Source organism: Scyliorhinus canicula, chromosome 23 (genome assembly GCF_902713615.1).
Source record: "Scyliorhinus canicula chromosome 23, sScyCan1.1, whole genome shotgun sequence".
In the NCBI taxonomy this organism is placed as follows: domain Eukaryota; kingdom Metazoa; phylum Chordata; class Chondrichthyes; order Carcharhiniformes; family Scyliorhinidae; genus Scyliorhinus; species Scyliorhinus canicula.
Genome location: NC_052168.1, coordinates 8,480,743 through 8,507,427, shown reverse-complemented (window position 1 = coordinate 8,507,427; position 26,685 = coordinate 8,480,743). Strand labels below are relative to the sequence as shown.

The following is a 26,685-nucleotide window of genomic DNA, read 5'->3' as shown; positions in this document are numbered from 1 at the left end:
GTGAAAAGCCCCTAGTCGCCACATTCTGGCACCTGTTCAGGGAGGCTGTTACAGGAATCAAACCGTGCTGCTGGCCTGCTTGGTCTGCTTTCAAAGCCAGCAATTTAGCCCAGTGTGCCAAACAGCCATCGACAAATGAATAGCAGAGGATGGCTCTGATCTATTGACCTGGGTTATCGGCCCAGCACGCTTCTGCTGCGCCACTCAGCTCTAGGGTGGAAGTGAGGGCTTTGGTGGGTCGGTGCAGACTCAATGGGCCGAACGGCCTCCTTCTGTACTGTATGTTCTATGTTCTAGTAACTACGTTCTCCATGCTTCGTCTCACTCACCAGGTCTAGTCCCCTTCGCCTACCCACATTTGTGCATTTGTTATCTCGAGACTCGCCTGTTCCAACGAACCCCTGGCTGGTTTCCCACATTCAACCCTCCATAAACATGAAGTCGTTAAGGTTGCTGCTCTTCAAAGTCTTGACGTGCGGCAGGGCCCATTTCCCTGTCGCTCCTGCGAGGGAGCTAGTCTAGCTCAGTGGGCTGGCCAGCTGGTCTGGGATGTGGAGCAAGGCCAACAGCATGGGTTCAATTCCCGTACCGGCCGAGGTTATTCATGGAGGCCCCACCTTCTCAACCTTGCCCCTTGCCTGAGGTGTGGTGACCCTCAGATTAAATTACCACCAGTTAGCTCTCCCCCCTCAAAGGGGAAAGCAGCCTGTGGTCATCTGGGGCTATATCTACCGCTCCTGGTTAAGTAACACCTTGATTTTAAAATTCTCTTTAAATCTATTATTTCTTAATTCATTCGCTGGCTTGGCCTGTATTTTTTCCCATCCCTGACGGCCCTTGATTTGAGTGGGTTTATCAAGATTCATTTACAGGATGTGGGCATCGCTGGTTACGCCCATCCCTAATTGCCCTTCAGAAGGTGGTAGTGAGCTGCCTATTGAACCCTCCGCAGTCCCTAAGATGTAGTAACACCCACCGCGCTGTTAGAGAGGGAGTTCTAGGATTTTGACCTAGAGACAGTGAAGGAGCAGCCGATTTATTTCCAAGTCAGGACGGTAGGTGGCTTGGAGGGTGACCTCCAGATGGTGGGGTCCCCATGAATTCCTCCAAGGGCTCATCCCTCCCTATCTAAGGAACTGCACCCCGCATTGCCCCATTCCACCCTCCCATCAACCAACTTCACCCCCATCGCCCCACTTCACCCCCCCATTGTCCCACTCCGCCTGCCATCGCCCCACTCCACCCCCACTCCAACCCCCATTGCCCCACTACACCCCCCATCACCCCACTCCGCCCCCCATTGCCCCACTCCACATCCCCATTGCCCACACCACCCCCCCAACGCCCCACTCCCCACCTAAATTCCCACTCCACCCCCCCAATCCCCGCCGTACCACCGCCACTGTCACAAGGGCCACATGGTCGAGCGACAGAGAAAAAATAAAGCGACGCCTTCTGCAGCCGAATGGCCCGCCGATACTCCCGGGGGTGGGGGGGGGGGGGGGGGGGAGTGGCGGGGAGGGGACATAAAGACAGCAAGCGCTGGATAAACGCAGTGGGTCCGGCAGCATCTGTGGTGAGAGAAAATCAGAGTTAACGTTTTGAGTACGTGTGACCCCTCTACAGAAGTGGGGGGGGGGAACGCTAGCCAAACTTGGAACAGTGCCAGGTTGAAGGAATGCAGCTTCGGGTGATCCACTGTGTGGGGAGGAGAAACTTCATTGAATCATAAAATTTACAGTGCTGAAGGCCATTCGCCAGCCTTTGGAAAGAGAACCCCACTCAAGCCCACGCCTCCACCCCATCCCCGTAACCCAGTAACCCCATCCAACCTTTTCGGACTCTAAGGGTGCAATTTCGCGGGGCTAATCCACCTAACTCACACACCTTTGGACTGTGGCAGGAAACCGGAGCGCCCGGAGGAAACCCGCGCAGACGCGGGGAGAACGTGCAGACTCCGCGCAGACAGTGACCCAAGCCGGCGAATCGAACCCGGGGCCCGTCAGGCAACTGTGCTAACCACTGTGCTACCGTGCTGCCCTACAACTTGACGGGGTCGTGAGCCGCGGGGGGAGGGGGGGTGGGGATGGGAGGGGGATGCACTGGGAGGGGGGGGGGGGCAGATGCTGCAAAATAATGACAACAGGTGGGCAAATAAATGCAACCCCCAACCCCCACCCAGCATTATGTTTCACATATCTTATTAACATTTCAACAAAAATGACTCAATAATGACTTAAAGGGGGCATGATGAGGGTGGTGGGGGGGTGGGGTGGGGGGTGGTGAGCTGAGCTCCTGTGTTGAGGAGGGGGCTGGGATATCATAAGGGGGAGGGGTGGGCAGAGGTTTTCTTTTTGCAGAGTCAGGAAGGGAGGGGGTGAAAAGTTTTGCGGCTTTTGGATGTAGCCAAATCTCAGCTGCTGGCTGACGTCACAACCCGATGACGACAGGGGGTTGGAATTACGTCACTGTGGGGGGTTCCCCGTTGACGTCGCGATTGGGGCCAGAGCCGCTCACTTAGCCGCAATTGGACTTTTCTTTTTATCTTTCACCGGAGGATTTTTTTTTTTCGTCCCTCCCCGTCTGACCGGCTGCTCGTTCATGGTTCGCTACGGAGCTGTTAAAGGCACAGGCAAGGCAGCAACTGCACGCTTCATGTGCCAGTCGGAGCGGTCCCTTTAAGAACGTGAGCCTGTTAAATTTAGTTTGGCTATTCTCTCTCTCTCTTGTTTTCCTTTCTCATTGTGATGGGTGGGGTGGGGTCGGTTTTGGTTTGGGTGGGTTGGTCCCTTTAAGAATGGGAAAACCCCCACCCACCCCCTCCTCCCCTGCCCAAAACAACAACACAACTTTGAGGCTTCTTCCAAACTTTATCATAATTAATCATCTTTATTCGTGTCACAAGTGGGCTTAGATTAACACTGCAATGAGGGGCAGCATGGTGGCGCAGTGGATTAGCCCTGCTGCCTCACGGCGCCAGGTTCTGGGTCACTGTCCGTGTGGAGTTTGCACATTCTCCCCGTGTTTGCATGGGTTTCGCCCCACAACCCAAAAATGTGCAGGGTAGGTGCATTGCCCATGTTAAATTGCCCCTGAATTGGAAAAAACGAATTGGGTACTCTAAAATTAAAAATGAAGTTACTGTGAAAAGCCCCTAGTCGCCACATTCCGGCGCCTGTTTGGGTGCACAGAGGGAGAATTCAGAATGTCCAAATTACCTAACAAGCACGTCTTTGGACTGTGGGAGGAAACCGGAGCACCCGGAGGAAACCCACGCACACACGGGGAGAAGGTGCAGACTCCGCACAGTGACCCGAGCCGGGAATCAAACCCGGGACCCTGGTGCTGTGACGCCACAGTGCTAACCACTGTGCCACCGTGCTGCCCTTACGCCCGAAGTGCACCAATGTGGTTCACTGGAACCCACACCCTTTCTCCAATCCCCAGTGAGTTGCTTATTAACCGACCTCGGGGCAATTTGGGTCACACTGTGAAAGCCCCCCCACCCCCCCTCCACCACCACCCCACCATCCCACCATTCCCTCCTCTTTGAAATGGTCAAAAAACCAACACCACCACCAATACCCCACTGGTGTGTCACTCCTGGGCAGACAAAACTGTTTATAGAATTTACAGTGCAGAAGGAGGCCATTCAGCCCTTCGAGTCTGCACCGGCTCTTGGAAAGAGCACCCTACCCAAAGTCAACAACTCCACCCTATCCCCATAACCCAGTAACCCCACCCAACACTAAGGGCAATTTTGGACACTAAGGGCAATTTATTATGGCCAATCCACCTAACCTGCACATCTTTGGACTGTGGGAGGAAACCGGAGCACCCGGAGGAAACCCACGCACACACGGGGAGGATGTGCAGACTCCGCATAGACAGTGACCCAAGCCGGAATTGAACCTGGGACGCTGGAGCTGTGAAGCGACTGTGCTATCCACAATGCTACCTTGCTACCGTCCTTGGACCAATTCCAGTCATTTCCCCTCCCGTCTGCCCCATGAAACTTACAGGGTGTTGTGATTGAGCTCAGCACCCCTGGGGTGAAAGGGACATGGGAGGAAAGGAAGTGGGGGGGGGGGTGTAGGATGGGTGGGGTCGGTCATTGGGCGCACAGGAGGGCATCATTTCGGGGTTACCCAGAAGCGTGGCATTTCATTAGGTTGGTTGCGACGCCCCATGTGGTGGAGCAGCAGTCGCCAAGCTTTTACTGAACTAAATTCAGACCCGGTGGCGTACGGCTGCCTGGCCAACCAAAGGGTGCTGGAGCATGTACTGGCAAAAACCCATGCCACCTGTGATGGATAGGGGACAGGGACGGGAACATTGGCAAGGTTATGTAACATGTGCGTCAAATCCGGTCCAAAGGGCACGTACTGATTCGTAGATCACATTTATTGATTATGTACAAGACAGCCACAAGGGTATGCATTCCACCCCCCCCCCCAAACAGGTTTTATCACCCCCTACCCTGAACGTGTTGACCTCTGCTTGCCCCTGGATCGCTGGGTGTTTCGATAACCTTCATCAATGTATTTGACAGGCTCATCCACTGGATCGGGATTACATAGCTCTCACTGCTCACATCCAATATATCCAGGGTGACTGTGCTCATTGGAGTGTAACCTAACCCTGGCTCTTCCCATATTAGCTTCAACTTCATCTGTTATGCACGAGGGGAAATCTTTGCAGGGTTACGATTTGGAACCCACTGCTGATCCGGTGATAGGTTCAATAGTGGCCTTCGAAAGGGAATTGGGTCAACGCTGGCACGTTGATGCTGGCCATGATCGCTGGAGGAAACAAAACTGCAGGAATGTGGGAAGAAAGCGGGACCGACTGGTTTGCTGCTGGGAAGAGGCGGGTCGAATGGCCTCCTGTATTCTCGATTGTGCCAATGCTTACACGGCAGTTGAGTGCCAACCACGTTCCTGTGGGTCTGGAGTTACACGTGGGCCAGGACGGGTAAGGATGGCAGATTTGGGGCAGCACGGTAGCATTGTGGATAGCACAATCGCTTCACAGCTCCAGGGTCCCAGGTTCGATTCCGGCTTGGGTCACTGTCTGTGCGGAGTCTGCACATCCTCCCCGTGTGTGCGTGGGTTTCCTCCGGGTGCTCCGGTTTCCTCCCACAGTCCAAAGATGTGCAGGTTAGGTGGATTGGCCGTGATAAATTGCCCTTAGTGTCCAAAATTGCCCTTAGTGTTGGGTGGGGTTACTGGGTTATGGGGATAGGGTGGAGTTGTTGACCTTGGGTAGGGTGCTCTTTCCAGGAGCCGGTGCAGACTCGATGGGCCGAATGGCCTCCTTCTGCACTGTAAATTCTATGTAATCTATGTAATTTCCTTCCCGGGGGGGCATTAGTGGACCAGAGATGGGTTTCTGCGACAAGGGTTCCATGGGGGAACCAGATGGGTTTTTAACCACCATTAATGTCCCGCTTTACAACCCTGGGCACACATGTCCATCGGCCCCAGCAGAAGGCAGCAGGACAGGTAGATAAGATGGTTTTAAGAGGGGACACCTGCCATTATCAGCCCAGGCATGGAATAGAATGGGTCATTAGCGAAGCAGATGGGTTTTTACGACAATCGCTGATGGTTGTCATGGTCACCATAGCATAGACTGGCTTTCAATTACAAATTTTATTCATTGAATTTAATCTCCACCAGCTGCCGCGGTGGGATTTGAACCCATGTCCCCAGTGCATCAAGATTACTAGTCCAGTGACATTACTACTACGCCACTGTCTCCCCTTTTTGCAGCAATTCTTTTGCTGTTGATCTACTTTTCCCATTTTCATCTCCTGTGTTTCTTTCCTGGTTTCACTGCCATCTTTTGCACCATCCTTTTGGTCATTTAGTCTCTCCTGCCTCTTATCCGATCACAGACCTTCCCTTTTACACGTCCCTCTTTTCCCTGGCTCTGTAATTGTCCAAGACCATAAAGACTAGAAGACATAGGAGCAGAATTAGGCCACTCAGCCCATCGAGTCTGCTCCGCCATTCGATCATGGCTGATATTTTTCTCACCCCCATTCTCCTGCCTTCTCCCCTTAACCCCTGATCCCCTTATTGATCAAGAATCTATCTATCTCTGTCTTAAAGACACTCAGTGATTTGGCCTCCACAGCCTTCTGCGGCAAAGAGTTCCACAGATTCACCACCCTCTGGCTGAAGAAATTCCTCCTCATCTCTGTTTTAAGTCTGTCCCTTTAGTCTGAGATGGTGTCCTCTGGTTCTAGTTTTTCCTACCAGTGGAAACATCCTCTCCACGTCCATTCTATCCAGGCCTCGCAGTATCCTGTAAGTTTCAATAAGATCCCCCTCACCCTTCTAAACTCCAACATGTACAGATCCAGAGACCTCAACCGTTCCTCATACGACAAGCTCTTTATTCCAGGGATCATTCTTGTGAACCTCCTCTGGACCCTCTCCAAGGCCAGCACATCCTTCCTTAGATACGGGGCCCAAAACTGCTCATAATACTCCAAATGGGGGTCTGACCAGAGCCTTACACAGCCTCAGAAGTGCATCCCTGGTCTTGTATTCTAGCCCTCTCGACATGAATGCTAACATTGCATTGGCCTTCCCAACTGCCAACTGAAACTGCACATTAACCTTAAGAGAATCCTGTTACATAGAACAGAACAGCACAGAACAGGCCCTTCGGCCCTCGATGTTGTGCCGAGCAATGATCACCCTACTCAAACCCACAAATCCACCCTATACCCGTAACCCAACAACCCCCCCCCCCCCCCCCCTTAACCTTACTATTAGGACACTACGGGCAATTTAGCATGGCCAATCCACCTAACCCGCACATCTTTGGACGGTGGGAGGAAACCGGAGCACCCGGAGGAAACCCACGCACACACGGGGAGGACGTGCAGACTCCGCACAGACAGTGACCCAGCCGGGAACTGAACCATTTTTCCAGTTCTGTCTTTGATCTGAAACCTTAACCCCGTAACCTCCCTCCACAGATGACGCTGAGTTTATCCAGAATTCTCTGTTTGTATTTCAGATTTCCAGATCCTTGGTAGTGTGCTTGTTGGGTTTTGCCGTAGGTTTTTCGGTGCCTGGGGAGAATGTGTAACTCTGCCTAGATTTCCTTAATTCCTGATAGGAACATCCCTCTCAAACATCATGTCCCATTGGAGTAACTATTGGCACCATTGGTGTTTGCCCCCTCCCCCTGCCACCCCCATCTCAAACAGAAGGGCGTTACCATTGACTACAAACTGAACTGGACTAGCCATAAATACTGCGGCTACCAGAGCAGATCAAAAGCTAGAAATCTTGCGGTGAGTAACTCACCTCGTGACTCCCCAAAGCCTGCCCACCGTCCACAAGACACAAGTCAGGAGTGTGATGGAATACTCCCCACTTGCCTGGATGAGTGCAGCTCCAACAACACTCGGGAAGCTCAATACCATCCAGGACAAAGGAGCCCCGCTTGATTGGTGCCCCATTCACAAACATTCACTCCCTCCGCCACCAACGCACAGCACAGCCGTGAAGTACCATCTACAACAGGGGTGGGCAAACTACGGCCCGCGGGCCGCATGCGGCCCGCCAAAGGTATTTCTGCGGCCCTCCAAGTCATTAAAAAAAAAAAATTTGTTTTAAATTTTTTTTTTAAGGTTAATGGGGGTTGGGTTACTTACTGGTATAGGGTGGATACGTTGACTTGAGTAGGATGATCATTGCTCGGCACAACGTCGAGGGCCGAAGGGCCTGTACTGTGCTGTACTGTTCTATGTTCTGCATGAGGCGCCCAGAATCATAACCGGGTGAAGTAATTATTTTACTTAGTATACTATGCGGCCCTTTGTGAATTGTGAATTTCTGAATGTGGCCCTTGCACGGAAAAGTTTGCCCACCCCTGATCTACAAGATGCACTGCAGCAACTCACCAAGGCTCCTCAGATAGCACCTTCCAAATCTCTGACCACTACCATCTAGAAAGCAGCAGATACCTTGGAACCCCATCGCCCCTCCAACTCACTGGGTCGAAATCCTGGAACTCGCTCCCTAACAGCACTCTGGGTGTACCTACACCTCATGGATTGCAGCAGTTCAAGAAGGCTAAACCGAAATACAGTACTAAGCCGGACGGCTGACACTGACCCAAATGCATCTTACGGATGGTGAAATTGTCAGTCTTTGGCCACTTGAGAGTTGCTGCAATGCAACGTGAACTGCAGAATGGCGAGGACAGCCATTGCCCCGCAGGATGACTTTGATGTGTTCTGTTTTGTTGTTAAGCGTGCGAAGTGAAACCTATAAAATTGTAACAGGACTGGACAGGGTAGATGCAGGAAGAATGTTCCTGATGGTGAGAGAGTCCGGAACCAGGGGGCACGGTCTGAGGATACGGGGAAAGACCATTTAGGACTGAGATGCGGGGACGTTTCTTCACCCAGAGTCCGTGGATTTGCTGCCACAGAAAGCGGTTGACGCCAAAACTTTTTGTGGGCCATCTCCTGGCCGTGTTGCACCCAAAATGCGGCACAGCTGGTAGATGCCCAGAGATCCCTGTTACCCGGATCTACCTGGCTTGGCACGCCTCGTGAGATCAAACGTGTATTTTGCAAAGCTGCATATTAGAGTGAGACAGCTCGCTTCGATCAAATTTGCACTCCCTTAATCAACCTGAGACATTGGGTTCTAACCCCTTTGCCTCGGAGGCCTCGGGCGAGCCCCGTTCAGTACTGGTCTCCACAAACAGGGACCAGGCGGAGTGGCACTCGTAGAGGGTCTCCCAGGAGATGGGAGCTGCCAGATGGTTGCCCCCCCCCTCCCCCCGGACAAGGTGGCAGCCTGACACTGCTGGTGTCACCCTGGGCACAGCCTGGCATCTGGCAGTGCCATGGTGTCCAGGTGGCACCGCCAACTGGCACTGCCAGGGTCCCAGGCTGGCTGCACCAGGGTCCCAGGCTGGCATTTTTCCCACTCCGGGGAACGGGCCCATGGGCAGGGGCCCGAGGACACCCTTCTAGGTGAGCTAGGGCCTTGGGGAGGTTCGGGGATCGCGTCCGGCGGGGGAGGGGGGGGGGGGGGGGGGTCGAGAGATCGGGACCCCATTTGTAAACGGCGAGCGGAGCCCCTCAGTGCTGGAAAAGGGACAAAGTCCTGCCTCGGTGGGGAAGTCCCTCCGCAGAGTCCCAATAGAGAGCTTGGTATTTCCCGGCACTGCGCGCACCGGCTAAACACACCCGTCTCGGTTTTCTGTTCCAATTTGGATACCCGTATGTTTTCGAGAAGGAGTTAGGTATAGCACTTGGGGCGAAAGGGGTCAAAGGGTATGCGGCGGGGGGGGGTGGGGGGGGGAGCCCGCTGGTGGGGAGTGGGAACAGGATACCGAGTCGGATGATCAGCTATGATCATCATGAATGGCGGAGCAGACTCGAAGGGCCTCGTAGAATAATAGAATCGCTACAGTGCAGAAGGAGGCCATTTGGCCCATCAAGTCTGCGCCGACCCTCTGACAGAGATCCTACCTAGGCCCACATCCACGACCAAAGACAATAACCCCGTCTAACCTTTTGGACACTAAGGGGTAATTTAGCACGTCCAATGCATGGGCGCGATTCTCCGCACTCACGACGGGGCGGAGAATAGCGGGCGGCACAAATTTTTACGCCGACGCTGGTCCGACGCCCTCCCACTATTCTCCTTCCCCCCACGCCCGCCCCCCGACACGAATCGCTGATCGCCGTTTTTTTTTACGGCGAGCAGCGATTCTCCCCTGGCCGATGGGCCGATTTCCAAGGCCTTTACGGCCGTTTTCACGAATTTGAATACACCTGCTATACAAGTTCGTGAAAACGGCGCCAAAGTGCCGTTCTGCACAACCATGCCACCGATTGGCACGGCCGCACCACGGCCGTGCCAAGGGTGGCATGGGCCCACGATCGGTGCCCACCGATCGGGGGCAGCGGGTACTTACCCCGCGCACTCTTTCTCCCTCCGCCGCCCCGCAGGATCAGTCCGCGGGGCGGCTGAGGGGCATTACGGACCGCGCATGCGCGGGTCTGAAGTAAATGTGCGATGACGTCATCCGCGCATGCCCGGGTTGGAGCTGTCCAACCCGCCCATGTGCGGCTGATGTCATCGTGCGCGTCAGCCGCCGTGAGTCTTGGCGGCCGGGTTTAGTGAACGTTCGCTAAGCCCGCGCTGCCATTCTTCCCGGGGCCGCGATGCTAGCCCCGACTTGGGGGGCGAATCGGGTCCCGGGAACGGGTGTTAAGGCTGCCGTGAAACACGGCCGGTTTCACGGCAGTCTTTACAACTCTCCGCATTTGCGGAGAATCGCGCCCCATGTCTTTGGGGAACCTTGCAAACTAATTTTAAAAAATATTTTTACTGAGAAATTTTTCATTATAACATAATTATATAATAGAAAAGAGATGCTTTATGATTCAATGTAAATAGAGCACAATCAATAGTCAAAAACACATTCAACCTTAACCCTCTCCCCCAGCAACTGGGCGAAAAGGGCTAAAAATACAGTACCCCAGCAGTTGCCACCTCGTGCATCTCTTCTCGCTGCATACTGCCACCGGCTGTGAGAGCTCGCAAGCTCCGCACACACACAGTCTCCCAAGATTAGAACCAAACGCGGGCCCCTGGCGCTGTGAGACTGAGGTGCTATCGCATGCAGCTCACCACCCCCTTCTCGAGGGCAACTATAGGGTGGGCAATTAAATGCTGGCCCAACCAGCGACATCCCGGTTACATCCCGTAAGTGATGAATTTTTTTTAATGACTTTAGATGTGGCGCAACCCACCAGGAGAATGCATTGTAAAGATCAAGTGTCAGCTCAGTTTGGCAGCTCCCATGATTCCCATTTGTAAGATTCTGTGTTCTAGTTCCAGTCCGAGAACCTGACTCAAAAATCTAAGTCGACAGTACTGAAGGAGTGCCGTACTGTCGGAGGTGCTCCTTTCTGATGAGATTTTGGACTGAGGCCACGGCGCCATTTTGGAAAACGAGCAGGGGTGTTGGCCGATATCGATCCCTCAGTCAACATCAGGAAACGCAAACTGTCTGATCGCTAACACACTGCCGTTTGTGGACGATTGATGTGTGGCAGAATGGTCGCTATGTTTCCGACATGACAACAGTGTCTCCTCCTCCTGCTATCCTGCCCTAAGAGGGTGTTGGCGACCAGAGTTTCCATTGGATTGGTCCATGGTGATGCCTGAAAAAAATAAGCAGTGGTTTGCCATTGCCACCTGCAACCTGGCTGACAATCTGTCTTACAGTCTGTCATCTGGTGTATAAGAGGGACTTGCAGGCCGATAATCAAACCTGTTTGGCCACATTACGAACTGACCTTCTAAGGCCACCAAGTCCTGGAGTGGGACTTGAACTCTCCTTTCAAAAAAAAAAGTTATTTGTTGACTGTGAAGTGTTGTGCGAAGTCCAGTCGCCGTAAGTGACGCGATAAAATGCAAGTCTTCTTTTCCTTTTATTGTAAAGAATTCCGCAAAGAACCTGCTAATAATAATTGTTATTATAATAATAATCGCTTATTGTCACAAGTAGGCTTCAATGAAGTTACTGTGAAAAGCCCCGAGTCGCCACATTCCGGCGCCTGTTTGGGGAGGCCGGTACGGGCCTTGTTCTGCATTATAAGCCAGCTGCCTTGTTCTGCATTACAAGCCAGCTGCCTTGTTCTTCATTACAAGCCAGCTATTTAGCTCACTGTGCTAAACCAGCCCCCTCTCCTAGAAAGGAGAGACTAAACGCAGACTGGGTGACCGCTTTGCAGAACACCGTCGGTCCGTCTGCAAGCAGCACCCAGACTTTCCTGTCGCCATTTCAACTCACCGTCCTGCTCCCACGTCCACATGTCTGTCCTTGACCTGCTGCAATGTTCCAGTGAAGTCCAGCTCAAACTGGAGGAACAGCACCTCATCTTCCGATCAGGCACCTTACAGCCTTCCGGACTTAACATTGAGTTCAGCAACTTCAGACTGTGAACTCTCTCCTCCACCTTCACCCCATTTTTATTTCCATCAATTTATTTCCATTTCTTCCATCGATCCGTTTTTCCCTCGCCATTGAACCCCCGCTCCCTCCATCCCACCCTACTTGGGCCATCTGTCCCCTATTCCATGTTGTCCTTGAACACGCTGCTTACTGTTTTGCCATTAGCACATTCTGATCTCTTAATGCGCCACGATCAGCACCCTTCCGAGCCATTACCATCACCATTTATATTCCCTTTGTCTTTTTGTGCCCATCATCTTTGTCAATCTCCACCTATCACTGGCACTGTATCCAACCCCACAGCTCCATGTCCCCCCCACCCCCCCCCCCCCCCCCCCCCGCCCCTCCCTTAGAACAGCATAAATCTGACACTATTTCCAGCTCTCTTCAACTTTGGCAAAGAGTCATCCAGACTCGAAACGTTAGCTCCCCCCTCTCTCCGCAGATGCTGTCGGACCTGCTGAAATTGTCCAGCATTTAATAATCTTCCTTCGTGTCACAAGTAGGCTTACATTAACACCGCAATGAAGTTACTGTGAAAAGCCCCACATTCGTCGCCACATTCCAGCGCCTGTTCGGGTTACACAGAGGGAGAATTCAGAATGTCCAATTCACCTAACAAGCACGTCTTTCGGGTCATGTGGGAGGAACCCCGGAGCGCCCGGAGGAATCCCACGCAGACACGGGGAGTACTCCAAGCCGCACAGACAGTGACCCAAGCCGGGAATCGAACCCGGGTCCCTGGCGCTGTGAAGCAACAGTGCTAACCACTGTGCTACCGTGCCGCCCAGGTGTTCTGTTTTTGTTTCTTAAAGAATTCGACATCTACAGCCCTGAGTGTGCAATTCGAGAATCTTACACGCGAGATAATCCAGAGCAGAATCCAATAGCAGAGTGACGTGTGTTGGAAAGACATAACTGACTAAGTTGCTCTTAAGTCTCAGCCACTCTTAGCCACGTCAAAAGCAAACGGCGCCATAAATCTGAAATAAGAAGTGTCAACGCGTAAATACTGAATGGACGAGGCAGCAACTTTGGAGAGAGTAACAGAGAATTGATTTTTCAACGACCCTACATGTGAACTTTGTTTCTCTCTCTCCCAAGATGCTGCCCCGCCTGCTGAATATTTTCAGCCTTTACTGCAGTTTTCGTTTTGGTTTTTTATTTCACCTTCTCGTTGTCCTTTTACGGGAATTTTTTGGTTTCTCTTTAAACCCTTTTCGTTTTCATCTGCTGTTCAGGGGTGAGGAAGGAAGATGGTCGCACCGGACAGTGAAACTCCGCACCTTTGCAGCCCCCTCGCCAAGCAGCATGTCTGCACCGAAGCCCCCACACCAGGGGCTCTCCAGCAGCATCTCTTCTACGGTGAATACGACCCCTTCAAGTATGCGCCCATTTTCGAGAGCGACTTTGTTCAGGTAAGGGCAAGTTAACTGCCGGAGGCTAACCATCATTGAGGTGGCTGCGTACGATTTATAGCACAGGTACAGGGTCCCCCTTTTCCCCTCACAGCCCGCCAACCCTTGTTCTGCTGTTAACACATCCCGCTGCCTTACCTTTATGCTGCTGTTAGCACCTTCTTTAGTCTTTAACACCACCATTGACAGTCCCATTCGGCGCAACTTTCTGGTCGCACCCGCCTGTGAGTTCATTCACACTCGCGTCGCGCAAAAGAGACATGCTGCCGAAGCTTTTCGCCCTGCACTAACCAGGACAAATACAAGAGTGCCAAATTTCAAACTGTCATAACCCACACAAGGCCCACGGGGGAGCCATGATCAACCTCCCTGTGGAGCACACGGAGTACGAGTTTCCAAGGTAGGTGGGGAGGGGGAGGGGAGTGAGGAGGCCACCCGGATAGGGCTCGTCAGAAATGAATATAAAAGCCACCCCGAGCAGGGACTGGAGAGTCGGGTGCCCAACGGGGACTGTAATGGTGGAGTTACAGGCCAGTCTGAAAAACTTATTCCTTTGACTTGCGTCCATAACATAGAACCTTTGAACATTACAGCGCAGTACAGGCCCTTCGGCCCTCGCTGTTGCGCAGGCCTGTGAAACCCCTCTAAAGCCCATCTACACTATTCCATTATCGTCCATATGTCTATCCATAGAACATAACATTTTTATCAAATATCTCCTGAGCTCAGTCCTATCACTAACCTTCTATTTGGCATCGCCTGCTCCACCCCCTCTTAAACAGGACAAAATCCATCACATTTCCCCTTCTCTTTAGCTCAGAGTAGAGCCACACGGACTCCGAATATTGGATGGGATTCTCCAGCCCTTCCCGCCTAGATCTTCCGGTTTCGTCGGAGGTGACACTCCCTCCACTCACCCTCCCATGACAAGTTCCCCCACCGGCATGGCCGACGAGCAACTCAAATGGCCATCGACTTGGGTGGGACTGGAAGATTCCACCTCTGGCCAATGGCGAGTTTCCTCCACCACCTCCACTGTGGGAAAGAATGGTGGAGGAGGTGGGGGGAGAAATCCCAGCCGTGAACTCTGTTCCTCTCTCCACAGATCCTGCCAGACCTGTTGGGTGTTTCCAGCACCTCCAGGTTTTGTCACAGAAACAGTCCGACTGGCCCTTCCATCATTTAGGTTCCATGTTAACCTCCTTATCTCGCCCTCCCTACCAAACCTTTCTCCCTTATGTACTCCCCTCGCTTCTCCCCAAATCTCTGTCTGTTATTCGCCTCAAGTACTCCAAGTCGTAGCAAATCCCACATTCCAACCTCTATTGGCGCGACCATCAATTCGCTCAGAGACACGAGTTGAAGTAAACTGTGGCTTTAATCAACTTACAACTGAGCCTGCCTGCGACTAGCTGAACTGAAGGCAGGCTCGCAGGACCGCAGCACTTTATAGTTCCGGTTGTGGGAGGAGCCAAGGGCGGAGCCCTGTACATGCTCCTCATCTCCCCCTGTGGGCAGAGCCGTGCAACGGCTCACAGATGGAGCCCACAGACACTGTGATATACAGTGTGGATTTATGTTATACATTCACCACACCTTTGTTAAAATAGGTTCCCCCTGAAGTTGCTTTTAGCTTTATTCGTCACTTTGTATTAATAGACTTTGCGCCTCCATTAATAGTCCTCCCAAGAATAGAAACTTGCCTGTACCCGATCAAATCCCTTCATGATCTTAAAGGCCGTTCTGGGTCATCCCTTAGCCTTTTCCTCTCAGGAATATAGAGCCCTAGTCTGCTCGATCCTTCCTAATGGTTATAATCTCCCCGCTCGGATACAGCCTTATAAATCCTTTGTTTTGCACCTTCCCCAGTGGCTAGATATTCCTGACAAGTTTGCTTTGATCGAGGAGCAGATGAACAAGCGGAGGCTAAAACCTCTCCTGACGAGGTTAGGTGGATTGGCCATGATAAATTGTCCTTAGTGTCCTAAATTGCCCTTAGTGTTGGGTAGGGTTACTGGGTTATGGGGATAGGGTGTTGACCTCGGGTAGGGTGCTCTTTCCAAGAGCCGGTGCAGACTCGATGGGCTGAGTGGCCTCCTTCTGCACTGTAAATTCTATGACTCTAGTTCTCCAACCATTAATACCACTTACCCAACGAAAATCCATCAAACTCAACTTGGGAATTTTTCAGTGAATACCCCGGCTCAGTAGCTTTTGGGAGCACGTCAAGTCACCTTATTCTGGACACCACTGCTCACCCCCACCCGCCCTCCCGCGCCTCCCTCACCCGCCTCCAGCCCCACCTTCTCTCCCAAACCACAGAGAAAAATAGTTTATTTCATCACATCCTCTATTCACCTTAAACACCTCAGCGAGTTCGCTCACACTCACGTCGCCAAAAAGGAACATGCCGCCGAAGCTTTCCGCCTTGCACTCATCAGGACAAACGCAAGAGGGGGCGGAGGCCATCCAGCTGGGGCTCGATAGATCTTGACAATAGAAGGCGTCCCGAGCAGGGAACGGGCAGTTGGGTGTACTGTGATGGTGGAGTTATTGCCACGGGAAGATTATTGTAAATAAATCTTTGTTTTCTACCGATGGCGTCCTCGAACATTAAACTGGCGACGAGGGCAAAGGGAGACTTGTCGAAATGCCCCGCCACCCTGGATGACCAACGTACAGGAACCTGATATAACATTTGAATATTCTGCTATTTGGTAAACTCGAGGCCTTCGTCACAGGCCTGGAAGTTTGGAATCAATATGCAGGGCATCTGAGATACTTTTTTCCGGCCAATGGTATCTTATAGATTTCATAGAATTTACAGTGCAGAAGGAGGCCATTCGGCCCATCGAGTCTGCACCAGCTCTTGGAATGAGCACTCTACCCAAGATCATACCTCCACCCTATCCCCATAACCCAGTAACCCCACCTAACACTAAGGGCAATTTGGACCCTGAGGGCAATTTAGCACGGCCAATCCACCTAACCTGCACATCTTTGGACTGTGGGAGGAAACCGGAGCACCCGGAGGAAACCCACGCACACACGGGGAGAACGTGCAGACTCCGCACAGACAGTGACCCAGCCGGGAATCGAACCTGGGACCCTGGAGCTGTGAAGCATTTATGCTAATCACTATGCTACAGTGATCCTCCTGATGGCCTGTGGGGCCCCAACTTTTGGAATTTTAAAGAGTCTTACTTACCCAACTTCACGGAGTTCCAAATCGTTCGATGAGTTGGTCGCACTAGTGGACGAACATTATGATCGGAAACCTTCCGTTATAATACAATGTTATCGGTTCAACATGGCTGTGTGGTCTCTCTGAGTCGGTCACTAACTTTTTGACCTGCCAGAGACAGCAGGTTGGAGCACAGTGAGTTCGGGTCAGCCCTCTCAGAGATGTTGAGGGAGAGGCGGGTTTGTGTAATAAGCAACACAGCCACACAACGGAAGCTGTTGGCGGAGCCCATGTTCGACTTGAGCTGTCATCATCCCGTGAAAATGCAGCGAAAGGGGTTCAGGAGTCCGGGGACTATGGCCTGTCCTCCGTGTCGGACTCCCGCAGCATCACCGGGCAGTGCCGCACTGACCAGATCACCTCCCAAGCGGCAACCCAAGGTGCAGATCTGTAGCCGGGCCCAATACCCGGGAGCCACTGCAGGATACCTCCCCCGAGGACGAAGGGGAGAGCCGGCCACATTGCCAGACAGTGCGCGATGGTCAGAACTGCCGAGGAGAATGCCGTCCAGGGCAGCCGGCAAGATCGCCACAAGCCAGGGTCCTGAACGTGGCCCCTCCAGAAGATGACAGTGCGATGCAGCTGACCCTTGAAGGTGACGCCGGTTAGGGTCACATTACAGGTGAACGGGCATCCACTGGTGATGGAGATGGACACGTGCGCTGCCATTTTGGACCGACAGACATTTCTCCGGCTTCGTGCAGGGATCTTACCGCTGGCACTGTGGGACACCAAGGTAAGGCTGGCAACCTATACCGGCAAACCGCTGGGCATCGTGAGGGCCACGGTGACTCTGGTGATACCGATCGGTCCGGCTTCCCATGGTCGTGGCACAGTGGCCAGGACCCAATCTGCCGGGGCTGTGACTGGTCGCGAGTCCTCCGGCTTAACTGGCAACAGATTTTCCGGATGGGCACTGGGAATTTATATGATGTCATGGGCAAATACCCTGAAGTGTTCCGAGAGGGTCTGGGCAGGATAATGGGGAAAAGGCTCCTATCTATGTGGGGTTAGGTGGAGCTGAGAGAGAGAGAGACAGAGAGAGAGAGGAAAGAAATGCTGTTTTGAACAGTTACAGAAAAGAAGGGAAATTGACAGGGAGATCTTGAAAGTTGCCACGGAGGCAGGCTTTGGAAAAGGATTCTGGCCAAATGTCCCTCACAGAAAGTAAATTGTTTTATAAATGCAATCATCGCCTTAGTTTATCTGTGATAGTGGAACAAGAGCTGTATTCTCATGTGCAGTGTGGTTTAATGGAAACTTGTGTGTTAAGGTTAAGAAACTGCATGTAATCTGTTAGTGTTGGCTGAAGCTAAAGTTTAAATATTGTTTTCTTTTGTTTTTTACTAACATTTCTTTATAAACTAACATCTTATGTTATCACTCTTGGAATGAATTGATGTTCCTGCAACGCATTAAAACTTTAAAGCGTCTGATTCAGTATCTTAGCCGTTGTTGAGGGCTGACCAGGGGTCTGTAACAAGTGAGATCCTAAACTGGCAAGCTCCACCATATGCTCTTAACTGGGGGATTACAGAGGACCGTCTACAGCCGTATGCCCAGAAACTCCAGGAGCTAAGCCTGGAAGATGGTTTCATAATGTGGGGAGCTTGTGTGTCGTCCAACCACAGAGAAGGAGTCCCTCCTGAGGGATTTACACAGTGGTCACCCGGGAGCCTCAAAGATGAAGATGCTGCCTCGGAGCTATGTTTGCCGGTCTGGCATCGAGGGTGACATAGAGCGATGTAGGCGGTTGTCCAGAGTGCCGGGAGCACCAAACGCTCCTGCCGGTGGCCACCCACCATCCCTGGGAATGGCCAGTACGTCCATGGGTGAGACTGCAGGCTGACTTCGCAGGGCCTTTCACGGGGTCCACAGGTTCCTCATTATCATGGGCGCCCACTCGCAATGACCTCAATGACGTCAAAGGCCACCATCGAGAAGTTGAGGTGCTCGTTCAGCACCCACGGAATCCCTGGTGATGGACAATGGGACGCTGTTCACGAGCGAGGAGCCCGCCACATTCACTGAACGGAACGGCATCCAGCAAATCAGAACCACCCCATACCATCCCGCCTCCCTTGGCCTGGCGGAAAGGGTAGTCCACATGTTTACAAGAGACCACACGCCCCATGGACACGCGGCTGTCACGATTCCTCTTTAGCTACTGGACGACGCCACACGTAACGAGAGAGGCAGCAACAGCAGGACTGCTGAAGGCCGGCAGACTTTCCCGGAACTGGGCGGGAAAGTGGAGGTTTCAGAACGGAGCAGGGAAACAGAACCATGACCGTCGGGCACCAGGGTGGTAGTTTAAATATGGTGGGGTGGGGGGGGCACAGTCTACGCCCATAACATCAAAGACTCTGGCTCACTGGGGTCGTGCTCGAGAGAACGGAGCCCGTCTCCTATACAGAGATGGTGCAAGGGAAAGTCCAACAAAAACATATGGACCACCTCGAGAAGCGGGAGCACGCGCTACACGACCCACCCAACCAACGATGTTGATGCCTCCACCATGCCACGAACCATCCCTCAGCCAGGGGACCTAACCCACCAGACCCATCGACCGGACCAGCGGAATGAAAATGATTCTGGCTCCGATGCGGACACAGAAGCATCCGCAACTACAGACAATGCCGTGTCCGAGCCCGAGATTCCGGTGATGGCCCTCCGGGGATCGGGCCAGAAAAGTACAAATGGTAAGTCCATTCTGAATGGCTGAGGTGTTGCCACGGAGAAAGCATCGGGAAATCCTCAAGCTCCCGGGTAATTCAAAAAATGCGCAAGGCTTGAACATATTCCTTTTGTTTGCAGGGAATAGGTCCCTGTGTGTGCATGTCTGTCACTCCAAGCAAGTGTAAATGAACCACGCTACCAATTATATTGGATTATCTGAAGTTGGTTGCTAGCGTGGCTATGAACGGATCGGCCAATTGAGCCGATTTGCCGACCGATCAACGTCCTTTTCTCCTGTAGTATAAATTGGCTTGATTGCAATTTGGCTTTCTTGCAATTGTGCTGATGGGTGCGGGATGAAAAGTTTCAACAACAACCTGTATTTGTATGGCGCCTTTAGCAGAATAAAATGTCCCAAGGCTCCGCGCTGGAGCGTTGTAAAGCCAAATATGACACATGAGTGAGGAAGGCAGGTGACCACAGGCTTAGTCAAAGAGATTTGAAGGAGTTCCTTAAACGAGGAGGGTGGGGGCGGGGGGCGTCTTGTGGGGCAGTGGGTGAGCACCCCTGCCCCTGAACCGGAATCTCCGGGTTTGAGTCTCTCGCCAGGACTCGGTGTCCAAGGAAGGGGTGTTCACAACCCGGCCAAAACAGGTCAACCTGCAAAATCCTTCCCCACACGCGGGTGGTTGGCAGGAAGAGCGGGTGAGACTCCTAGTCGGCCACGCTTGATGTGGAGTGGAGCCTCTCAAGTTACATATGCCTCTGGCGACAGACTAGCAACTTCTTCTGGGAATAACTAGCTATCGAAACAGACAAACGTCTGCCTTAGTGCTCCACTAGATGTGGGAAGAGATTTGGAAAGGAGGAAGGGGAGAGGGGCCAGGGAGTGTATTCCAGAGCTGAGGGTCGAGGTGGTTGAAGGCGCGCGTAGCCACCGTGGCGGAACCATTAAAATTAGGGAGGCTTCCTTGCCGTGCACTGGAGTGAGCTTTGGGTTCACTGGTTTGCTCTCTCTTGCAGGTTACGAAGAAGGGGGAAGTCCTAAACATCCATAACCAGATAACCGTGGTGACCGTGGGCGTGACCTCCACAAGCCCGAACTTTAACCTCCCGAATGTCATGCTGCTGGCTCGACCCATCAACGCCTTGAAGGAGATGATGTGTAACTGTACGGTTTCTGACGACAGATGCCCCCTGGAGCTCACCAGGTAAGAAAGCTGCCCAGTATTTCCCGGTTGATGGATGTCTCCAGTTTGGAACAGCAGCAAGGCTGCCAAGGTTAGCGAGGATGTTGTAAATTAAGGCGCAGAAGCCATAGGATCCCTACAGTGCAGAAGGAGGCCATTCAGCCCATCGAGCCTGCCCCGACCCTCCGAAAGAGCAACCAACATAGGTCCACTCCCCGGTCCTATCTCTGTAACCCTGCCTAACCCGCACATTTATGGACACTAAAGAACAATTTAGCACCTAACCTGCACATCTTTGGACTGTGGGAGGAAACCGGAGCACCCGGAGGAAACCCACGCAGACACGGTGTCATGGGCCAGGGGTTAGAGAACCCCAAAGTGTATCATGGAGTTTACCTGACCCACAACGTTTACAGATTGTGGTATGGGGAGCACACGGCCCACTCTACAGGTGTGGTACAGCAGAAATGGAAAAGTATATTTTTAAAGCAAAACAATGGTTATTCTATGAACTCAAGTTAACCTTTTTAAAACATAGAGTGAACACCTTAGCAACCATTAATTCAAATACAACCCCCAAAGACTACAACACTAAGTAATCCTTTAAGCTTTCCTTTTTAACATCCATACGACTTAAAAACAAACCTCTATCAGAAGCACATCAGGTTAAAGTCACCACTGAAAACATTTATAATTCTGAATTCACCAAATGATCAAGAGATAGTCTTTTGATGGCAGAGCGAACAGCGGTACACCTGCTTGGTCTGGATTCAACTCCAACACTGAAACAAAACTAAAACACACCCTGCAGCCTGCTCAAAAATAAAAGTAAAAAGCTGACAGACAGCCCAGCCCCACCTACTCTCTGACATCACTGCAGTAGTAACACCCATTTCTTAAAGGTACTCTCACTCCAGATATTTATATACACACCCATTTATAAACACCCATTTCTTAAAGGTACTCTCACATGACAATGGGGAGAAAGTACAAACTCCACACAGCCAGTCACCCGGGGTTGGAATCGAACCGGGGACCCTGGCGCTGTGAGGCACCAGTGCTGACCACTGTGCTAACGCGCCTCCCTGTGCTGTACTAATTAAGGGCTGGATATGCGGACACAGGGCCTGGATAGAATCAACAGTGACGTCTGGTTACCTGAGGGGAGGTGTCAAAAATCGGGGGCCATAGATTCAAAATAGGTGCTCGAGGGATTGGAGGGGAATTGAAGAAATATTCTTTAATTCAGAAGGAGAGGAACCCGCGGTCGAAAGGGTGGAAGAAGCAGAAACCCATATCACATTGTTAAATATAAATATCTATTTATAAAGAGCCACGATCTAATGAACCAGTGCAGATGTAAAGATAGAACATAGAACATAGAACAGTACAGCATAGAACAGGCCCTTCGGCCCTCGATGTTGTGCCGAGCAATGATCAGCCTACTCAAACCCACGTATCCACCCTATACCCGTAACCCAACAACCCCCCCTTTAACCTTACTTTTTAGGACACTACGGGCAATTTAGCATGGCCAATCCACCTAACCCGCACATCTTTGGACTGTGGGAGGAAACCGGAGCACCCGGAGGAAACCCATGCACACACGGGGAGGACGTGCAGACTCCGCACAGACAGTGACCCAGCCGGGAATCGAACCTGGGACCCTGGAGCTGTGAAGCATTTATGCTAACCACCATGCTACCCTGCTGCCCAGATAGTTACTGATAAAACCCTGGCGGCAGATAACAGTCTAAAAAAAAACAAGTGTCGTAATTCATTCCGTAGTTATAGACAAGCAGTAAAATTAAAATAAAGTAATAAAAGGATTGCACAATTCTGAAAATTTCAGTGTAATAATAATTACGATACATTGCAAAGTGCTCTTCATTGACAGAGCAAAAAATGAAAGATCCACATTTTGCATTGAAGTCCAGCAATCGAATGTTGTCAGGTTTGAGTTTGTTATATTTGTGAGTTTTGTAAAGTAGAGGATGTAATGTTCTTTGATTGAACTGATGTGAACAAAGAACTTTAGACTTTATTTTATAAACAAAGTTATTTATTACTAACATTACATTAACGAATAACTGAAAAGTCTAAGATGAATACAGTTGGAAATAAATGTCTAACTCTAACTTACCCTAAGATACAATAGAGGCTACTCTCGTACTGCGACTGCTATCAACTCCTCACACACACCTTCTGAACGAAGACATGGTGCATCCGGGTCCCGGGACTCTGTACTCGCCCCACCTGCTGGTCGGATGGTAGAAGTACAACAGTAAACCATATAACTTACGATGCAGATGCAGATCATAGAATTTACAGCGGTGATGAACTACTCGTGTTGCACGCAGATGATAGTCTGCCTATCACCACGGAGGATTGGGCTGACCTGTGTGAGAGAGAGAGAGAACGAGAGAGAGAGAACCCGGTCCCTCGGGTTTGACCTTGCGCGATGGCGCATGAAATGAAATGAAAAATCGCTTATTGTCACGAGTAGGCTTCAAATGACGTTACTGTGAAAAGCCCCTAGTTGCCACATTCCGGCGCCTGTTTGTGGAGGCTGGTACGGGAATTGAACCGTGCTGCTGGCCTGCTTTCAAAGCCAGCGATTTAGCCCAGTGTGCTAAACCAGCCCCTAAGGTTTACCCGATCAATGTCACGGATGGCCGGGTTTCTTATGAGGAGCGGTCGGAAAGGTTGTGTCTGTATCCATTGGAATTAAGACTAAGAGGTGACTTGGGAGAATCCTTTACGATTCTGAGGGGTGTCGACAGGATGGATGTGGGAGCATGTTGCCTCTTTTGGGAGAATCTAGAACTCGGGGGCGTCTCTGTTTAAAAATTAGGCGATGGCTCATTTATGATGGGGATGGTTTTTCTCTCTCCTTGGGTCGTGAGTCTCTGCAACTCTCCCGAGTCAATAGGCCGTGGAAGCAGAACCTTTGAATATATTTAAGAGCTAGATGGGATTCTGATTAACGAGAGCGGCACGGTGGCACAGTGGTTAGCACGGCTGCCTCACCGCGCCTATGGACTCGGGTTCGATTCCAGCCTCGGGTGACTGTCTGTGGGGAGTCTGCTATTTCTTCCCGTGGGTTTCCTCCAGGTGCTCCGGTTTCCTCCCGCAGTCCAAAGAATGTGCAGGTTAGGTGGATTGGCCATGATAAATTGCCAAAAGGGCAGTCTTTTCCAAGCCAATTAGAGGCAGAGGATGCTGGGAATGCCCGTCAGGGCAGGGAGCTGCCCGTGAGAACATAGAACATGCAGTGTAGAAGGAGGCCATTCGGCCCATCGAGTCGGCACCGACCCACTTAAGCCCTCACTTCCGCCCAATCCCGTAACCCAATAACCCCTCCTATCCTTTTTGGACACTAAGGGCAATTTATCATGGCCAATCCACCTAACCTGCACATCTTTTGGACTGTGGGAGGAAACCGGAGCACCCGGGAGGAAACCCACGCAGACACGGGGAGAACGTGCAGACTCCGCACAGCAGTGATCCCAAGCGGGGAATCGAACCTGGGATCCTGGCGCTGTGAAGCCACAGTGCTATCCTACTTGTGCTACTGTGCTGCCCAAGGAGAGAGAGAGAGAGCGGGTTAACGAAGACCCGCTGTCGGAGATGGAGCAAGGTTGAAGCAAGTCCAGGGGCAGGAAAAGAGCAGATAGAGGGGTGCGGACAGGTGGCCAGAGGGAAGATCTGCGCTTCGGGTGGAAAACATTGCTCACTTTTCCCAAGTCTGATCAAATATTGATCGTTTATTTGTTGATGGATTGCCAAACGAGCATTGATTGCCCATCCCGAGTTGCTCTTGAGAATTCACCCTCCCCTCTCCACAGATGCCTGCGGATTTGCTGAGAATGGCAAAAGCTTTCCAATGTCCTCTGCAGCTTATTTTGCTTTGCTTAAGGCTGCAGGGACCAGGAGCATGATGCGGTTAGCCACTGGGGGGGCAGCAGGCGACTGCGGATCGGATCTGGGGGTTTCACCCCGTCATTGTCCATGGGAGGGTGGGAAACAGGGAAAAGGGGGCCGGGGCTCGTCGGAGGAGGAGGTGGGGCCCACGGCCCTTCACACCCTCTCCCCCACACTCTTCACACCCTCCCCCACCCCTCACACCCTCTCCCCCCACATTCCTCACACCCCTCGCCCCAACCCCCAAACATCCTCCCCCGACCCCTCACATCCTCTCCCCCCCACCCCTCACACCCCACAGCCCTCACACCACCCCCCCACCCTCCTCCCCCACATCTCCCCCCCCCCACACCTCCCCCACCCCTCACACACCCTCCCCCACTCACCCTCCTCCCACCCCTCACACCCCCCACCCTCACAGACCCCCCCATCACCCCCCCCACCCTTCACACACGCCCACCCCCACCCCTCACCCTGCCCCCACCCCTCACACACCCACCCCCACACTCTCCCCGCCCCCACCTCATCCTCCACCCACCCTCTCCACTCCCACCCCTCAGACTCTCACCCCCTCACACCCTCGCCCACTCCCTCACACCCTCGCCCCACCCCCCGACTCACCTCCACCACCCCTCACCCACCCTCCCCACACCCTCCCCCACCTCTCACACCTTCTCTCAACCCCACCCCTCACACCCTCCAACCCCCTCCACCCCTCACACACTGTCTCTCTCCCCCCACAAGTCCTCTCTCTCACCCTCCCCCACCCCTCACGCCTCTCCACTCCACCCCTCAGACTCTCACCCCTCACACCCTGCCCCACCCCTCACACCTCAACACCCTCACCCACCCCCGACTCACCCTCACCCACCCTCCCCCAACCCTCACACCTTCTCTCACCCCCACCCCTCAACCCCCCAACCCCCTCCGCCCTCACACACTGTCTCTCTCCCCCCACCAAGTCACTCTCTCTCTTCTCTCTCCCCCCACCCCTCACACCCACTCTCTCTCTCAGCCACCCCCCCCACCCCTCACACCGTTCTCTCTCTCCTCCCCAACCCTTCCTCCCGCCCTGCAGCCCGCACCACCAGTGGTGTCCGGGGAATATCCGGAGCTGCAGGAACTCTGAGACGACGTGCGGGCCGTAGGATTCCTCAATAATCTGTCATATTGTTTTCCCAAATATAAATCACTTAAATCCCGAACCGTCAGTAAAATTATGCTTTTTGAAGTGAAAGGTATTAAGGCCGATTTTATTTAATTTCAAACCATGAATCACTGATCATTAGGTCTTTAGCATAGCTACAAATTCATGAAGCAACAGAGTAATAGAGCCTTACCAACAAGATAGGCAACAAATCTGGGTAAATAGAGTTAAGGTACAGATCAGCCAAAAAGAGCAAGGGGCTGAATGGCCTTCACTTTTCCTGTCCTATCTCGATATTAATGAACGGGCCTTCATGTATCACAAGCTCCTTCTCCAGGCATTTCAAACTAGCCCCGAGACAAAGAACCATTAGTCAGCTAAACTAATGGCTCACATGGCGCCCCTCGGATTTTCTACGGCATTATCAGGTCCCATCCGCCTGCCCGATCTTCTGTGCCTCAAACCAAGCTAAGGCCATTTATGCGTTTACATTCAATGAGTCAATGTCAAAAGCAAACGACCACCGTGCCATCGTCAATGGTGAAAATGAATGAAAAAGATATAAACTTTTAAGCCATACCCTACTCCTGAATCCGAACCACCATGCAAAATCTTTCAAAGGTCCTATGTGGCTTTTCTGGCCACTAACAGAACTTGCAACGCTTTACTATGCAAATGCCTCTTGTTATGGGCCAGGGCTTAGAAACTCCAAAGTGTATTATGAAGTTCACTGACCTATAACCTTTATGTTGAATTTGGCTGGGATGAGGAGAAGAGCCTTCACTTTGGGTTTGATTCATCAGACTTCCCAGGTACTTTTATTCAAAACAAAGTTTACTCTACGAATGTAGGTTCACATATAGATATGGAAACACAGCAAGAATTGGTATCAATTACAAACATAAAGAAAACACAACAGCAACAGGACTCTTCATGTATATGTATATAACTCTTAATGAATCCCCCTTAACTGTTCCAATTCAATAACAAAATCCAATAAACCAAAACCCCTTTCAAGGGCATGACCCAGCACACTGTAATCTCACTTAAATGGGATTGATCCTTTCCCTG

General features: G+C 51.9%; 1 protein-coding gene across 2 annotated transcripts in view; it reads left to right on the top strand.

The window, feature by feature from the left end:
* Window positions 1–26,685, top strand: part of LOC119956593 (DNA ligase 1-like) — an 81,795-nt gene that overhangs the window by 37,600 nt on the left and 17,510 nt on the right. Inside the window, exons 1-3 of one of the 2 annotated variants that reach the window (XM_038783923.1) lie at window positions 2,391–2,686; window positions 13,254–13,430; window positions 20,377–20,564. In XM_038783923.1, the coding sequence (XP_038639851.1) occupies window positions 13,269–13,430; window positions 20,377–20,564 (350 nt within the window). In that variant the 5' untranslated portion in view covers window positions 2,391–2,686; window positions 13,254–13,268. Of the gene's footprint in view, window positions 1–2,390; window positions 2,687–13,253; window positions 13,431–20,376; window positions 20,565–26,685 lie in introns of those variants that run through there. The other variant, XM_038783924.1, reaches the window with a different exon arrangement.